At 43.1% G+C, this 17921-nt stretch overlaps 1 protein-coding gene across 1 annotated transcript; it reads right to left on the minus strand.

Annotated features, from left to right (window-relative positions):
* Positions 1-1580: 1580 nt before the first annotated feature.
* LOC126525245 (glutathione S-transferase 1-like) lies at positions 1581-13035 on the minus strand. The gene is made up of 5 exons (XM_072287291.1): positions 12753-13035; positions 11814-11872; positions 7934-8075; positions 3314-3481; positions 1581-1768 (listed from the first exon to the last, which is right to left on the minus strand). Exons 1-5 carry the CDS (start codon positions 12891-12893, stop codon positions 1631-1633), a joined length of 648 nt encoding a protein of 215 aa, XP_072143392.1. The 5' UTR covers positions 12894-13035; the 3' UTR covers positions 1581-1630.
* Positions 13036-17921: the final 4886 nt, after the last annotated feature.

Consider the following 17921-nt stretch of genomic DNA (forward strand, 5'->3'; position numbering starts at 1 on the left):
GATGTCTACGCACACAGTGATGCGCGGGTGAATGATGGCACTGGTGCATTGTAAAGTTTCTTTGCATTCTGCGCCGTTGCTCGCCCTACCATTAATCAAACTTCACCATTATGAACAACTTAGAAATTTTTGTTCGTTATTGCTCACAAAACTTAAAGCTTCGCTGCCTCACTGGTGCATTGTAATGTTTCTTTGTATTCTGGGCCGTTGCTCGCCCTACCATCAATCAAACCACCATTCTGAACCACTTAGACATTTTTGTTCGTTATTTCTCACAAAACTTAAGGCTTCGCTGCCTTGGCTTTTCTTCATCATCAATATTTATTTATTTATATTTAAGTAACACACGACATGCACATTTTTGATGCTGTCTTAATACCTTCCGTGATGTTCTATGTCTTGTCGGCATGTATTCAATTTCGTTCAGTGAGGTGCACCTGTCTCCTGTGCACCGGTCGCCATGTCTTTCTATTGAGTGGAACTTCGTGAAGGACATCCATATACGGCGTTCCATCTTACCCTGAAACACGTTAGCTCCGTTGTGCTAAGACGCCAGAGGCAAATAAAAATGAAAAGAAAAATGGTGGATCGCACGCTTACGTGCAGTAAAGCGAGCAATAATTTAACATTTGCTGAAATGGTAAAGCAGATGTTATGCAAACGTGATGCTAATAACCGGAGTGTTCATACGAATTGACGGAAATAGGAGTGTAATTTTACGCCAGTCGCCATAGTTGACTTCTTAGATTCCTCCGCGACTTTCTCACTCGGTACCTCAATCCTCCTCGCTCAATTCACGCTCATGTGCAATTTTGTTTGTTAGGATGGATAGTTGGGCGTGTTGGTTAAGCATGATCTGAACTGAATTCGCGACAACGACGGTGGACGAAGACGGAACACACACATACAGACATGACGCACTGTGTTGGTGTTCTGTCTTCGTCCACCGTCGTTGTCGCGCCTTCACTTCAGATCAGACCATATTGTTCACTTCATTTCTTTCTCCACACTTCTTCACTTCTCTTTAGCCGACTTCTTCCATATGTGCTGTTGGCTTCCTCATGTTGTGCCTCTTGGTGAGCTTGTCTCTTCCGGCACATAGTGAAAGGTACATACCCAATTGTGCAAAAACTATAGGTTTTTGCCACCTATATATTCAGTGGGAAAAACCTAGTGCCCCAAGTTCTCTGGTGAGCAAGACAACTACCGCCATAACCCGCCGTGGTTGCTCAGTGGCTATGGTGTTGGGCTGCAGAGCACGAGGTTGCGGGATCGTATCCCGGCCAGGACGGCCGCATTTCGAGGAGGGCGAAATGCGAGAACACCCGTGTACTTAGATTTAGGTGCACGTTAAAGAACCCCAAGTAGTCAAAATTTCCGGAGTCCTCCACAACGGCGTGCCTCATATTCAGAAAGTGGTTTTGGCACGTAAAACCCCATAATTTAATTTACCTACCGCAATTTGTGAAAAAGAGGCAAACAAAGCTTCACGTTATCGAACGCTAAAAAACCACTTTAGAAAATTCGCATATACAGATTCATGTGAGCAAATTCAAAAATTAATATGCTTTACAAGCAAAAAATGTGGTTCTGCAACGTTCGGCAGCAATGTTTATTACCACTTCGAGGTCTAATTTAAGCTAGCCGACGGCTGCCTCATGTTGTTTAGGACAGGCCCGTAGATTTCCTCAAAGCAAGGTTGCTCGTGCTTGAGTCGTTCGTAGTAGCTTCTCAGCTTGGGAAACTTCGTATAGTCCACAAGATTGTTCTGTAATACACAATAGGGAGACAAAAAGTTGCTTGGGAAAGTTGGGTGTTCGGGAGACCAAAGATTTTAATTTGTATCGGCGACTCGCATGTACTGGCAGCTGTATACGACATGATCACAACTTCATGCCAGCTACTAACCGATAAAATGCAAGGTTTAAATTGCAATAGAATAGCAGGTGATTTTTTTTATTTGAAGTGGCACCCGAATGCGAGCATTTGCATTCAGGGCCACATTTCGCAACATAGAGGATAAGTTCATGCTTGGCATCTTGCTTTTATTCACTCTTACAAAACTTCCCGGGCCAGGACGCGTTTGAGGAGTGTTTCATAGCGCTCAACAACTTCCTAAGCCTTATTTCCATTGTTTATATATGCAGGGTGTTTTTGAGACAGCGCCTAATTTTTATACAGAAGGCTATGGCTGCAGCGAACAAAGCGTTTTTGCAGAAGAGTTGCCAGGTGAGTTGGCAGTACTTTGCCTTAAACATGGTATATTTCAGAAGAATATGTAGCAAGAATTTGATCATGAACTGCAAAAACTAAAATCTTGTAACGTGTTCTTATTATGACAAATTTGGACAGTGTCAGATTATGGCACCCCGTATTTATATATGCCTATGAAATCTCAACTAACTCTAGATACTCATTCATAAATGTTAACGCTCAGTACAGGTAATAGCGAAACTGCGCACGCCAGCACTGCAGGAAAAGCCCCGCTACCAGCTATCCAGCCACTGTTTTCCTCAGCCTAGCACTCTTCCGCAATAGCCGGAGCGTGATTGGCTTATTGTGGTCACGAGGTATTTGTACACCGCCGCACTGATCACTCGTGCCTTACGTAGCATGATTAACGCCAACATACGCATGAGAAAGGGTATCGTGCACGGAATAGCGTTTCAAAATAGGTATTTGCAAGAATCCTCTGAACTCGTGTTCAGAGCTTTGAAATTGCTTGGGAGCGCTAGTGGCTTTCCATGTAGGTGGAGGATTACAGGTAAAGGAGCGTAGTGTAGAGAGAATGGTGCCATAGTGAATCCTATCAAAGGACCTTATGTTTTTCGGACCGAAATGCGCTGCGCTGAAAAGCGTGAAAAAATTTTAATAGCGCACCACGCTGTGCCAATCTCTTCTTATAAAGCATATCTTCGTTTGTTAGCGTATACCTAATTACTTGCTCCATCCCATCCTTGCGTTTTACCTTTTTTTTTTTGCCTTGTCCTTTCCACTGCTCATTTCCGTACCCCTCTATTTTGGTGTGCGCTCTGTACTTCTAACGTAGTTGGTTCATTGTTGAATAGCATGCGCTACATTCTGCTATATCAATATCGTTCCCCACCCCGCCTAATGTAATTCCCGGTCAAGGGTCCTTAAGGGTTAATAAATGATGATGATTATGATGATGATGATGATAATCTGTCCATCTTGTTACCTGGCGTTGTACCTCTAGTCATAAACGAAAACAAGCACACCTAGCCGATACCATTTAACAATTAGCGCTAGAAGTATCGAAGGTGAGTGAGGCGACAGAGACGCAGAGAATTACCTCAAGAGCCGTAGCAACGAGCGAGGTCATGGCGACATCGGCGAGAGTGAAGGTTTCGCCGACCGCGAACTTGTCACAGATCAGGTGTTCGAGCCCTCTGAGGACATTGTCTTCGAATGCCGTCTTCTCCTCGGTCTTCGGCTGTGTCTTGTGAACGAATCGGGGAAGCTGTGCAGTGAACAAATGCACGCACAATTGGCTTTATTCAGATGGCGCAGAAAGCCAGCGACGGCTTCGGCTTGTCGCATGATAAGAAAGCGTTACGTAGTTGTAGTTACATACTACAATACTGATTATTCGTGACTCGAAATCAAGTTGTTGCGATTATTGTGGCCTCTTGCTTAAGCGTAATAACATGCTGAAATCGAACATGTGCAACTGACGCACTTAGGGCCCATAGTTCGAATACACCGCGTAAGCAACATCAAGAAACCTGTGAAGATCAGTAATTGCCCTGTTGTCTTCGTGTTTGTTCAAATGCCAACAAAGACAGATCAAGCACAGGGGACCTGCAGTGTTTATAAATAATTATAGTTTCGTAGACTTTGTTCAAAGGTTTACTCGGAGAATATTACAGGCTCGATTTCGCAACATTTGGACGACACACACAGAAGAGAAACACAGACAACAGAGCGCTACTTGCAAGTATCGTTTTATTCCCTTGTCAATGGAACAAATACTGCAAGATACTCGTGGGGAGGGGGGGGAGGGTTAACAACAAAACAAAAGGATTTTTACAAACATGGCCATCCACCAATGCCAAGCCAGCTTTGTCTGTGATCATTTTTGACATCGCAAAAAAGGAACTACGATAAAAAATTCCAGATTAGCGCGTGAGGAAATCGATTTCCTTTACACTAGGGAGACTGATGGCATGCTCACGCACATAGCTCCTAAACATGCAATCTCAGCGGCTTTGATTATTTCTCGCGTCACTTGACTACCACCTTTGCTCACAATCTTGCATTTCTTAAAGAATGGCCGACGTCCCCAATCTCTACAATGTATCCCAAGGTGTCCGGCGACTGCTTTTGAAACGACATTGTCATGCTCCTTTAATCTTTCATTCAAACATCGTCCAGTCTGTCCGATATAGTTTCTGCCGCACTGAAGTGGAATAGAATACACCACTCCCTTAGTGCAGTCAACGAACTTTTTTCTGTGTTGTGTTTCACAGCCTCGTTTCTGTGTGGCACCTGGGTTTACTTTGCACGCATGCTCAGTGTCCTACCTAAAGGAAGCATTCGCTGGCTTTAGTTCCGGCGGATAAAGAAGGAGGCTTCTTGGTGTTACCTAAAGAATTGTACCTATCTAAAGCAACAGAAGCCATCTTTTCACTGCCGCACCACTGTCTGCTTGTCTAAAGTAAAAAATGAAGCTAAGAAGTTGTGCGCCAGATGGAAACTAGATAATCTGAATAAGTATCGTGATAAAAATAGATAATTACGCTTACAAATGTTCTTCAGAGCAAAGTCCCATAAAGTGGACTGCCCGCTTAGGGTAATTGTCATTGCTAAAGACACCTCGTATTTGCCGGTGGCCTCGTTCCTGCAGACCAGGTTAAAATTACTGGCAGTTGACGACCCCTTTATAATAAAAAAAAGTCTGTGCAAGTTATTGCGTTCCAACGAGAAAATTGTGACAAGGGGTATTTGGCTTACTCTTTTGATGTCCAAGACGTATTTTACTCTATTCCTCACAAAGAGCTCGTGCATTTTTGTTCAGAAGCAAGGAATATGTATAGGTTCATCTATCGCACCGATTCTGAGCGACTTCTTCCTAGCCAACATTGACGGAACCCTAGCCGTGCGCCTCGTGAATCCACGGATTGCTCGTGTGTTCAGGTTTGTTGACAATTATTTAGTTCTATTGGAAAATGTTAAAGACGTGACTCAATCGCCATTGACACACCTAGAAAAAATCTTCAGAGAGGGGCTAGAGCCATTGGTGATCACAGGTGAAGAGCCACACGGTGGATCTATTAGGTTTGTTGACTTAAAACTAAGTCTAGGCTCCAGTCGTTGTTGTTGGCATTGTTGTGCAAATAAGCCTCTTCTGCCCTTCGAACCTACGCATTCGAAAGTCGTAAAACGAGCTATAGTTAAGTCATGTTACAGAAACGCGTTGCGAAAATCGTGCCATCATAGCATTGCTGACAGCTTTCGGGAGCAAACGCGCATGCTCATGGGGGCAGGTTATCCGTTCCATGTATTAGTATCTGTGGCTGAATGTTTGCTAAAGGAAATCGGAACCAGGGCACCATTATCTGGGAAGGAGGCTTGCGGTCCAGGCAAAAGAGAAAAAATAGAGCGTGATGCCGTGCATCCATTTGATCGCGGACCGAGTTAAGAAAATTGCTAAGTGATGGGATGTAAAAGCGGCGTTTTCCGCATCGAAAAAAATGCTGAGCATGTGTGCAAAGGTAAACCCAGGTGCCACACAGAAACGAGGATGTGAAACACAATACAGAAAAATGTTCGTTGACTGCACTAAGAGAGTAGTATATTCTATTCCACTTCTGAGGGGCAGAAACAGACTGGACGTTGTTTGAACGAAAGATTAAATGAGCATGACTATAACGTTTCAAAAGCAATCGCCGGACACCTTGGGATAGATTGTAGAGATTGCGGATGTCGGCCATTCTTTAAGAAATTCAAGATTGTGAGCAAAGATGGCAGTCAAATGACGCGAGAAATAATCGAAGCCGCTGAGATTGTACATTTGGGAAGTATGTGCGTGAGCATGCCATCAGTCTCCCTTAGTGTAAAGGAAATATATTTCCTCGTGCACTAATCTGGAATTTTCTATCGTGGTTCCTTTTTTGCGATGTCAAAAATGATCATATGACAAAGCTGGCTTGGCATTGGTTGATGGCCATTTTCGTAAAAATATTTTTGTTTTTGCTGTTACCCTCCCCCCCACCCCTTGCCCCCCTCGGAGCATCTTCCAGTATTTATTCCATTAACAAGGGAATAAAAGGATACTTGCAAGTAGCGCTCTGTGGTGCTTGTTTGTCTTCTGTGTGTCGTCAAAATGTTGCGCAATCGAGCCTCTAATATGCAATGCCGACTCTCCCAGTCCTCAACCTTGGCAAGTTACTCGGAGAAAGTGGGCTGAAGTGCGCGCGCACTTCAGCTGACGGCGGCTCTTTGATAGATAGGGACCACGTGTACATTTCCACTGTGTCTACAAGATTTGGCCTCTAGCCCTCAGGGATTGTGGGCACATAATGTTCGTATTTGAACAGTGTAAGGTGCGAATTTTAAGACACAGTATTCGAAAACAACATGTACGAGTTTTTGAAGGTCATGTGAGACCGACATATGGCTTCATCAAGATATGAAGTGAAATTATCACAGGTATTCAGTTATATCCTATGTCTTAGGCTTGGATGTATATATGACTACGTCACCAAATTTTGGTTGAAGCTAGTCGATTAGTTTATCCAGATGCTGAGTGAAATCTATATATATATATATATATATATATATATATATATATATATATATATATATATATATACGTAACCATTCAATGCCTATAACTGATGAATAGGAAAGTTATCTAAAAGGGTATAAGAAGACAATACCTCAAATTCCTTGTAATTAAGCCACGCACTTCTACATTTGGCCCCTCGTGACAAATCAGATCGCGCAGGTACCGGTGAACGTAACTCGTCGCCACATGTATTTTTGCCATGATACCAGTCAAACATTGAAAGGATATTCTAATGGCGCATCAAGAGAGAGTAACAGCCCATACTTGGGGGCACGCTTTGCCAAAGCTCTTTTACATCAGAGCAATAACGTCCTCCGATTTCCAATAAAGCTCAGTTTTAATAAACCTGTGAGAGAGGAAAGACATTACGCATGTTTTGCAAAGAAGCATGCAATCGTTTTTAAGCGTTTGTATAACTCAATTACTGCAATAGCCGTGTAACTCACACGTACTCTTGAAACATAGACTATGCATGATCCACAACATGACCCCAAGTTCTTGCAATTCGGCTCTTTTTACACATCGAGATAACTTGCGCATAGGATTTGCATTTCACTTTCGAGCACTGATTCAGAAATTTATTTTAGCAGTCTTTCTAACTCGCATATTTTAACTTCCCACAACGCTGGTAACGTATGTAACAGTAAATGTAAGCTCGGCGCCATATTCAGTTACCCCAAGAGAGCGTTTAAACTCCTTAGGAACTTTCTGAAACATGCTTCGTACACTCCCGACTTCATTAATAAGTTATTTGCTACAGATGTTGTAATTACAGTAAACAACTTTAACTTTGGTCACACAGAATCTATAACACCGGCCACATCTACGCTAAATTTAGATTCGAAGCCTCTTTTCCTTGTTTGAGGACACTGTCACCACCCGACTGCCCCGTGTTCTTTCTTTTTCAAAATCAGTTTTCGCTGAATGTCGGCGCTGGTACCTCTAGGTCACAGAATAGTGTTTGCTTTTAGACGAGCTTTCCTTGCCTTTCATAGCATGCCTTAAGTGGTTGCGCTCATAAGATGTTCATCCTATTATGATAACATTGGTAGAGGATAAACTCTGAAGAGAATGAATTAGCTACTTGATCGTAGTGGACTTGGGAGGAAATTGCGCACTTACGAGGAAAGCAACCATTGCACTGTGAATTGTGGTTGAAAGGCACGCAAGAACCTGGTCAATGCGGGTGCGAGTCTTGATGCAGGTTGGGTAGAGCTTCGACTCTGGGGCGTATTTTCGCAGTAAGTAGTAGGCGATGGCGTTGCTATGGAAATAATAAAGTATAAGTCATATCAAAGAGAAATTGCCATTTTGGCTGAGAAAATAATCGGAACACGGGAAGGGAATATACCCCTAATTTTCTCGCAGCATTAAAGTTGCACCACAGTATGTATGAATTAAATGTGCCATCCCCGTCAAAAGCAGAATATATCTTTTTTGTTTACACTTTATGCACATCAGTTCAGGGCACTACATAGAAGGCAATAAGAAATCGTAATAACTAATTTTTTGATGATATAATACGCCATAATGTAATATTTACTGCATTTCCATTGCGAAACCCTATACCCCGGGGACACAGTATCCTCTGCCATCTCTGATTATGGACCCAGTATCTCCTTTATTACGGGAGCGATGGACTGGACCATCATATCGGGAGGAGCTGGGTACTGGTGCCAAAAGCAGTTGTAGAGCGAAAAGAAAGCTCGGTGCATGTCTACCGTATAAAAAAGGAAGAACGAGCATTTCTAGATCAAATTTAAAAAAGATCTTGCTTCACTAGAATAACTACCGCTTACTTTGATATTGTTACGGAAGGATGGACGAAGAGAGGAAGAAGAAGATCGCGACCCGCTGGCTGCTGCGGGTTGTTTGTGGTCAGGCATCTTCACGACTAATATTCATTTTGTATATGTATTGTAAATATAATCTTCTATACTGCCAACATCCCCGTAACGATATCACAAGTACAGTACCCTAGCACTACTCCTCGCAGTGTTTTTTTAGTATTCGTTTTCATTATTGCATGGGAGTACACGTTTCAGAAGAAACAGAGCCCTACCGAAATTTAAGGTGATTGGAAACATATTCAAATTCCAGGCAAGCAAGTGCAGGCATCCTATGGATACAGTCAATGCATCGATGTTCTTTATGCTGCTTACACTAGGCGAACGTAAGCAGTGGATTTCTAAAAAAAAAAAAACGACCGAGTGATTCGCGGTGGTTGAGTGTGCCTAAAGTGACGAGTCACTGACAATTTGCTATATCAAGTGGCCATCACGAGTCGGCACTTTACAAAGGGGGTCAGGTTATCGGTGTCCCACCTCATTCATTTTGGTCGCCATCCAAATGAAAGCGACCGCCAACAGGGGCGATGTTCACCAAGAAGCCCCGATTTCCTCTCACGGCTTGCAACTGTAGCTTTAACGCGGGCAACTGCATAAGCGCGACTTCGTCTTCATTGGTGTGGCGGTGCCGGCTCGCTATCAGACAAATTATGTTGGGTTTTGTATGTCACGCAGAGGCAGGGTGGATGGGCTTTCTCTGCGCGATCAAAAAACCGCTTCTACGAGGCAAAAAAAAAAAAATTGTTGCCGGTACTGAATGCAATGCCTGAAGTGCTACAACACTCATTTTCTTTTACGATTCCCATTTTCACTAAGAAAAGTCTCAACTAGACCACAGACCCTTCAACATTTAACGGACAGTTACTGTAGATTTTGATAACCGTTTCTTGCTCTGCGCACAAACCAACAGGCATATAATCGACACCAGCTACCCTTCCAGTGTGCCCCAGCTACATTCTACCCACTACACCACAGTCGCAGTGCATCCCAGCGAATAAAAGTGTCCACAGTGCGATCCAGTGTGAAAAAAAAATGCGGTGATTTCGTAATTAAAGCCTCCTGACGACGCTGGTCTTTTCAAAAGTTACACTGCTTCATAAACATGCAGATATTATGATATTCATCATTTTACAATATAAAAGACTATAGCAGTAACGCGACTGAAGTATTTCTCTCATAATATCGAGCACATTAACAACATACAGGTACGCACACAGAACCATTACTTCGCATCACACGGATGCTCCAGCGCGATTTGTTGGCGAATAAAATAGCGGCTAGAATTAAGAAACATATCGAGCACGAAAAGTTTGAAAAAAGAAAAACGAAATAGTTGTTCGTAACTGATGACAACAAGAATTACTGTATAATGGACTTGATAAACGAAATTACAAGTGGGCTTGAGATCGCGTTCCTAAGCACCAGCCGTCGTTACAACGTGGCAGGACCGTTAAAAGCTTGTTGTTGGAAAATGTTTGCGACTTCGCTCTCAAGTAGGATAACACCACAATACGGGAATGCGACCGAGACGGGGGTAGGGAGGGGGTACTTCCAACATAAGAGATTAAGAGTGTATTTCCACCATAGCAGGTTTGAGGATTATTATGCTGAAGCCGAACATAATGGGCAAAATCCTGGCAAGGGAGAATGAACTCATGATTGCTAGTCAGCCTCTAGTGTATGTGCAGCAGTACGTTTGCATAGGTGAATTTCTAACAGCGACCCTGACCATGAGAGAAAATTTACAGGATAAAAATGGGTTGGACTGCATACGCCAGATATTACAAATTCCTGACTGGGTGCCTACCGCTGTCGTTGAAAAGAAAAGAGCACAATCATGATAATTGTACGCCAGCATAATGATGATGATTGTGCATAATCACGATGATGTGCCACCCTTCTCCTTCCCGCTCTTTTTTTTTCTCTTTTACTTTGAATAACGTGTGTGCTTCTTTTCCGCCTGTCATTTCGGAAGAGACATAGCGTACTGAAGGACGCTGCGCCAGGCTGGAAGCCACTGAAGTGGAGCACAACTTAAGTACCAGGAATCAAGGCTATATCATGATGTAAGAGAGCCTAACTAGAACTCTCTTCAAATATTATTTAGAACTGTATGGTTTCAGGTCTGCCGACAAACATACAACTGCATCTTACTGCCAACTATTTCAATTCGGGGTCAACAAGTAAGCTCAGCGCCAGCAATCAAATCTTTGTAATGATTGCACATTACAAATATTGAGATAATAAAAAATGTGACAGAGCAGTAAGGTGATTTTTTTTATTTCACCATCATAAATTTTGGCGTATGCAATGTATGGTAAACATCATGTTGACAGCTTTAAGACATTTCTTTGCTCACATAACGATGTGTCACGCTTAGTGCTTCTCAGAAACCATCTGAGATTATTTGTCTTGAAGCACCTTTCCAAACCAATTAAAATACTCGGCAGAAAATTTCGTGGTTCTTTTCCTTTATGTTTTCTCCGGTGATTAAAATTTTTCTAATCTTCATTGAATTTGTTTCATGATGAATTTGTTATTACAAAACATCAATTAGGTCTTTTTCGAACCTAAAGGCGAGTTCTCTTCCACACCACCATCACACATTCCATTGGTGATGGGTCGTAAGGTCTGCTCTCCTCCACGCAATGAGCTCTTCTGGTTTGCATACAAAAAGTTTATTAAAAGATGCTTTTATCGTTCGAGTGCATCTGCGCCGTCATTGCAAGTAAAACAATTATGTATGAGCCCCTTCATGAACGCTACTTACACATACGTGATGGTAACAACTGAAGCACACACACACACAGACAAAAAAAAAGAAATTATGAGCATCTGACACACGAGCGCTCGTGTGTCTCCCGTCTTCTTTCACCTTCCTCGTGTTGCTTTGCGCTTTAATTTTTTAATCATATCTTGCTAACATGTCGAAACAGTCCTTTATTGTGCCTATGTTATTTGTTTCTCTGTGGTAGCCGAAAATAACATATGGGGATGACAAATATTAATCGCTCTATTGATGTGAAACGACACCGACTATAGAGTTTCTTGAGAAGGTTGACGTAGTTACAGGTAACGCTCACAGCAGCTGTCTCATTTGCCTCCGGACAAAGAACAATAGATCATGGATTCCACGTAAAAGCAGTTGACCTTACCTCTCGTAAACAATGAAACCTCCATCGTCAATTGCAGGGACTTTGTGGAATGGATTAATCTGCAAGGAGAAAAACAGCGCAGTTGTTGCGATGCTCTCTTCCAACAGGATGCGTCAAAGAGAAACAAAATTTGATGCTTCAAGTTAACTTTCGAAGTCACCATGTATGTTCTAAATAAAAAAAAACATTTAATCAAATCATAATTTAGTATCAAGCCAGTGCGAGTTGTTTCGCGTCTACATACGCAAATTATGGCGCAGCTACTTTATATTTACTCTTCCCGCGCGCTGTCAAAAATTACGCAGCGGACACTCTTCAAGCGCTAGGGTTGCACTGCTCTATTTTATAAGTCATCAACGAACGCACTGACATAATTCCTCAAAGAAAGCTTCAGCGCCTGAAAATTGGAGCGACATAGCTATAATAAAGCGCATATTCCACAGGAACTTTCATAATACCTCGGAAAGCTTGCAGCGATAGCACTTCTTCATTACGACTGTATATCTGGCTTTCTTAACATGCAATCGCACAAGCCTTCTTAGGCTACTTTTACTACTAAAAGTGGAAAGACCAAATATAACCTCAACCTCACCTAAACCAATACTATTACTTATAATCAATGCAAATAAACAGTTTTAGCGTATGCTCAAACTGAACCAAATGAAAATTATGTGTTGGTGCTCAAAGAACTGTACATCTCATTTTCAGCAATTGGAAAGCATACTTTATCAGCACAGCTTCAATGGTAAGAAATCATGGCGTGGAGACAGACCACAACGACTGCTTGCTTTCCTTATCTTAGCTTGCAAGGCTGACTGTTCAAGTAGATTCAATTCGCTACAAGGGATGAAAACACCGATTTTGGCAATCCGCTTCATATCAGATGACATACTCTCTGCCAATACCTCACTACACCTATTTTGTCGCATGGAGGCATACCTTTAGATATTCGTCGCTCAAGTGCTCTTTCTTGGCGAAGTCCAAGTTCTTGAGCTTCAGCTCAATGTCCAAATGTTTTGCTAGTGAGCGCACGTAAGCGCAAGGTGGGCTCTTCTCTAGGTTGTACAAAGTGATGGCCATGGTGCAGAGCAAGCGTAGGCGCGACCCTTCTCCCAATTCGAACCGACAACGAGTGAGGTGAGGGCAAACGTGAGGAAGGATGTTTGAAGAGTGCAATCGTGCAGGTGCCTCGGGCGTTGCACCTGGATGTCGCCGTTAGTAGCGGCCTTGAAAAGTGCGCACGTACGCAGCCCACTGCGGACGATATAGGACCATGCGTTTACTAGTAAGATATTGTGCCTATATATATAATCGGCGCCTGTACGATTGTAACTCGCAGTTATATTATCACCCAAAAATAAAAAAGAAATAACAACTTGGTGCCGATTCTACCACGCACATCGAGTAACCAAGCCTGAGTCGACGCGTTCCTTGCTGCATTGTTATTACGAAATATACAAATGCACACAGCAACGCAAACAGTTTAATGTTAGCGGCCATAGTGGCTATCGGAGTCCCACGACGCATCCTTTTCGCTGGCTACCGACCACAGAAAGTAATCTTCTAGTTCCAAGTAATGCATTAGAAACACCACACTTATCGAGGCTCGCGCAACCATTGTCTGCGGGATCGAATTCTACGCTCCACACAGCCTCATTGCAATCTCTCCGAGCATTGCTTTCTTCAGAAACTCGTTCGATGCCCTTGTGGTTAGGTACCTTGCATCGCGCTTACTTTTTCTAGTTTTTTTTGTGTGTTTTTATCGTGAGTAGTACCAGTTACGATAGTAACGGCCATGCAAGTTTGAAACCCGCCTTTTATTAAAAAAAAACGTCCGCGTTATAATCGTGAAAGTAGGGAACACACGCACACAAACATCGTGCAGCAGAAAAAGTTTATTAACTTGAACGCGCTGATGCGCTGATAGCACATCTCAACATATACTGAGAGCACGGAGAACCGGAGTCATAAAAAATGCTTCGCAGTTTTATTTCAACGTTGCCATGATCATTCAGACAAGTCGCGCTACGATCGAGTCAAAGATAACAGCTGCTACAGCCCGGCAGACTCGATTATTTAGTGGCTCTGTTCAAGCATCCGCCCTATGGAGTCCTGAACACGTGTTTTCATCGCGCTCGCGTTGCCCTACCAACCTGGCTTATGACGCATCAGCAAAGTAATAAAAAAATACTGTGGGAGCAACATTTATACCCTCGCACTGGGCGTCCTGTTTCCTGTGGCGGGAACAGGCACATTTGTTCATTTGGTAAAAATTTTGTATGGATAGATCCCAGATGGCAGGCAATCTTCATGCAAAAACAGAGATACTCCTGTAGAGTTTGCATTAGTTAGATGTACCTTTAAAGAACACTTCAGGAGCACACAGAAAGATCAAATTAAAGCGTCCATTTATTTATTTATTTACAGTAGACTCAGTCGCCGAAACATTATAGAAATAAACGAGCCCCCAAGGTAATAAACGAACATGGTGTTTGCGAGTGCAATAGTCGGGGCACAGATGTAACAGGTAATTACAAATACAACAGGGCATGTTACTATGTTTAGCAGAAGAATAGAAAGCCTTTCTTGTTGAATAAACGATCTGAGCACGATGACAACCAAAGCTTCAACTCCAACCGAGCAGCGGTGAAAGAAACCGACGTCGATGGACGCAGTGTATGGGAGTCGGCTGTTCGCACGAACACATGACCAAACCAACCTGCTTCGCTGAAGAAGGGACGACAGCTCTGGACAATGCTTATTCAAACTTGAATAAAAAAAAAACATATTTAATTCGAAGTTCGCCTCAGCAGACAATACATGTGGTGTGAACGTTGCACGAAACCTTTTTATTTTAGCCCCTTCGACCATGGTGTTCCACAAAATATGGCACCGAGAGAAATAATTGAAAGTTGTAAAAAAATGCTTAAGAAATTCAAAACGTAATACTGCTGTTCTCGCTATATCTCTGCCAGCGTAGAAGGCAGTTTCTTCATCAGAACGCCCTAGAAGTGAAAGCGAAATGGCGGAAGGCAGTAAAGACGACTGCGTTGGTAACCACGTCTTTGATAATATTTTACTCAATGACCACTGTCTTCGTAACAATCCTAATATTTTGTATTTGGTTGGTTATAAAATGCTTAGGGGTTTGTGTACACCAGTAAGCTTTCTCGCACATTTACGCTTAGTGAACAACACGCCACCGTAGAATTAATATAGGCAACTGTAGAGAAAAAGCTCCCCATAACGCCTATCCATTGATATCGGTGACTGATAGGGTGCCGTCGTTATGATACACTGAGATGCCGCGCAGGCGACTAGTTGCGATTGAGACGAGACGTGCAATCAACGCGAAACAGAATGGCTCGGTATGGTGATGCCTACTCTTTCACTCGCCTCGGAACCCGCCCCTCACGCACCGTATGTTTTGCATAAGAATGTGACAAATGGCCATTGGATCTTCCTCAGAAGTATACCGAATGAACTGTACACATGGTCCCCCACGTAGAGTCGCTCGGCTCCTTAACAGCACCGCGCGAGCGTCGACTGCCCGGCCGGTGAACGCTTTTTAATGGCGTGAAGCGGCCGAAAATAGCAATGGCAAGAGAGATCAGCAAAATATCAACAATTTATTGCAGATATTCGTCGCTTCGCGCCGTTAGAAGGCGTTAACCGACTGCCGAGTCGATGCTCGTGGACTACTGCAAAAGAATCCATCGACTGTACGCGCTACGTGTAAAGGCTTGTTTCTGCCTCGTATTGTTGTAACGCTGAAAGCAAGGCTGAGGACCAAGAGCACAATCCTGGGGTTGAGAATGACGACGACGACGTTAAACACTTGCCTCGTGTGCCAGTCTTTTCCTACGTAACCTGCAAATATATTTCTTTGCTGCCTTAATCATCGTGCTACATTTTGTCGGAAGTGTGAGGTGCATCTATTGCAAGCCCTGCCGCTACCACCGAAGAGAGTGACGAAGAGGCTGCAACAATGGTGACTGACAACCATGCGAACCGTCACCTCGGCTCAGGCCCGTGACCCCGCTACGTTTATAGGTACCGATGACATGGGCGTCGAAGATTCTCTCCGTATACACGAGCATGCCAGCGAAAATAACAGGTGGGATCAGGCCCTTATGTTGGCCAACGTAATCTACTAATTCAAATGCACGGCAAGGGTCTGGTTTCAGACACATGAAGGGGAGATAACAGGTTTTGAGCAATGCAAGAAAACGTTGTTCTGCTTTTTGGGTAGAACAGCCGGACGACAACGAACCGCGAAGAAGGAATTCGGGACTCGCGCCCAGACGTGACGTTTATTCAGGACGTTAATGCCATTTGCCGCAAGTTGGACAAGCGAATGCCGGAAGAAGAAAAGGTAAACAATGTTCTAAAGGGCAATTCAGACGACGTCTTTAACCTTCTCCAGTACAAGAACTTCACCCACATCACCACGTCACTAGCAGCAGCACCAACGAAGGTCACTTCGCTCTCCGCAGCTGCTGTGCATGCTCACACCATTATTTTGATAGGGAGTTTCTGCGCTCATCGAGTGTTATGTGTTCTTGTTTGCTTGTCCGCGCTGACACCATGTATGTTAATTAGGGTATTAGGGGAATGTTTTCAAGTCTATACGCCTGATAAAAGTAGTAGTCTTAGTTAGTACAGCTGTATACTATTTCGTTATCGCAATCGATGCTTCTTCTTTTGTACGAAACCACGAAATCTTTTTTGTTTAGTGCGCCTAGTTTCGCTCAGCTGGAACACTAGCTGTAGCACATGCTTTGACTTGTTATGACAGGGAATGAGCAAGGAAAGCCGTTGCTTGGAACCAACATTCCGACAAGTGCCTAGTCTTCTATCTGTATGTTTTATCATAAGAATCAACAAAGTGTCTTTGTTTGATGACTTCCTACAATATGACTAATAAAAATCGGGCCCTTTTCCTTTCTTGTCGTTGATTACATAGCGATGCCTCGAATACGACAGCACTGATTCCTTTGGTAGCATCTATGGGTTTATTAACCAGTTGCCTTTACCCAAAAGGTTCAAGTAGCCGTGAGCTGCGACATGAAAAAAAAATGATGTTTCACATTCGCCATCAAAGCCGTGAGGTGTGGCGCTAGCTCAAACTCCAAGGTTTAGTTCTAGTCTATAAATATAAATACCCCTGAAAGGAGATGAGAAAACGGCGCCGCGGTAGCTCAATTGATACTACCATCGCACCCCTCATGCGAAGACATGGGTTCGAGGCCCTCTTGCCCCCAGTTGCCTTTTGAGACAGTTTCATTTCCATTTATTTAGCATTTCTTTATTTCATTTATTAAGTACACGTAAATTCCCCCATGCGGGCCCTCTTTGTCTTTCTTTGTTGGCGTCTTATGAAATGACTAGCAAAAAGCGGGCTCTCGCTTTCATTTCTTCTAGTTCATTATCTGTATCTTTGTACGTTTGGGACTTTTGGCTACCCTATAATGGCTTTATGGCTTAAGACTACCGGAAAATAAACATTTTATATCTCGATGAGAAGTAGCTTGCTGCCCACTTATTCCGTTGATGTGGACAGTTTAACATAAAAGTCAAGAAAATTGAAGCGAAGAGAGGTACGTAGGCATGATTGAAAAATAAAAATAAGGAATTGTAGTCGACCGCCCGTACAAAAATGACTCTTGGTTAGCCATTGATATATTGTTGGGCAATTGTTGAAACAACGGACTTCAACAATTGGTTGAGCAATTGAGTTCACTCAACCCTTGCACAACAATATTACCGTTGAGTGTTCTCAATAAACAATTTATTCGGTAATTTGTGTTGATTTTCCTAGTTGTTTTTTGTTGTGTAACAGTTGAGTCCAGTATACAATAATTAGGACTCGCATATGAAGACATTTCAAAAATTTATTGTGAAGCGTTCCAACCTCATTCCTGTCACTTTGCGGCGGTAGGTTCTTCTTTCGCCTCGCTTTCATTAAAAGAAAATAATGTGTGACCGATGGGGTGGAATCGAAAGTCGGCCGGCGAGCCCGGTACTCTAACCAATAGGCCACGAGCAAGCGCATAGTCCATTCATTCGAAAGCCAGTAAGCTCTGCAATGCTTGACGCGTGCGCCGC

Source organism: Dermacentor andersoni, chromosome 3, assembly GCF_023375885.2.
Source record: "Dermacentor andersoni chromosome 3, qqDerAnde1_hic_scaffold, whole genome shotgun sequence".
Lineage (NCBI taxonomy): Eukaryota > Metazoa > Arthropoda > Arachnida > Ixodida > Ixodidae > Dermacentor > Dermacentor andersoni.

Excerpts from the sequence above, each read along its gene's own strand:
- LOC126525245 (XM_072287291.1), bottom strand. The coding sequence starts at position 12,893 with ATGGCCATCACTTTGTACAACCTAGAGAAGAGCCCACCTTGCGCTTAC. Across the intron at positions 3,482-7,933 it reads GTGCAATGGTTGCTTTCCTC|CTTCCCCGATTCGTTCACAA; the intron begins GTAAGTGCGCAA and ends TTCACTGCACAG. Across the intron at positions 1,769-3,313 it reads TCGTTGCTACGGCTCTTGAG|AACAATCTTGTGGACTATAC; the intron begins GTAATTCTCTGC and ends TGTGTATTACAG.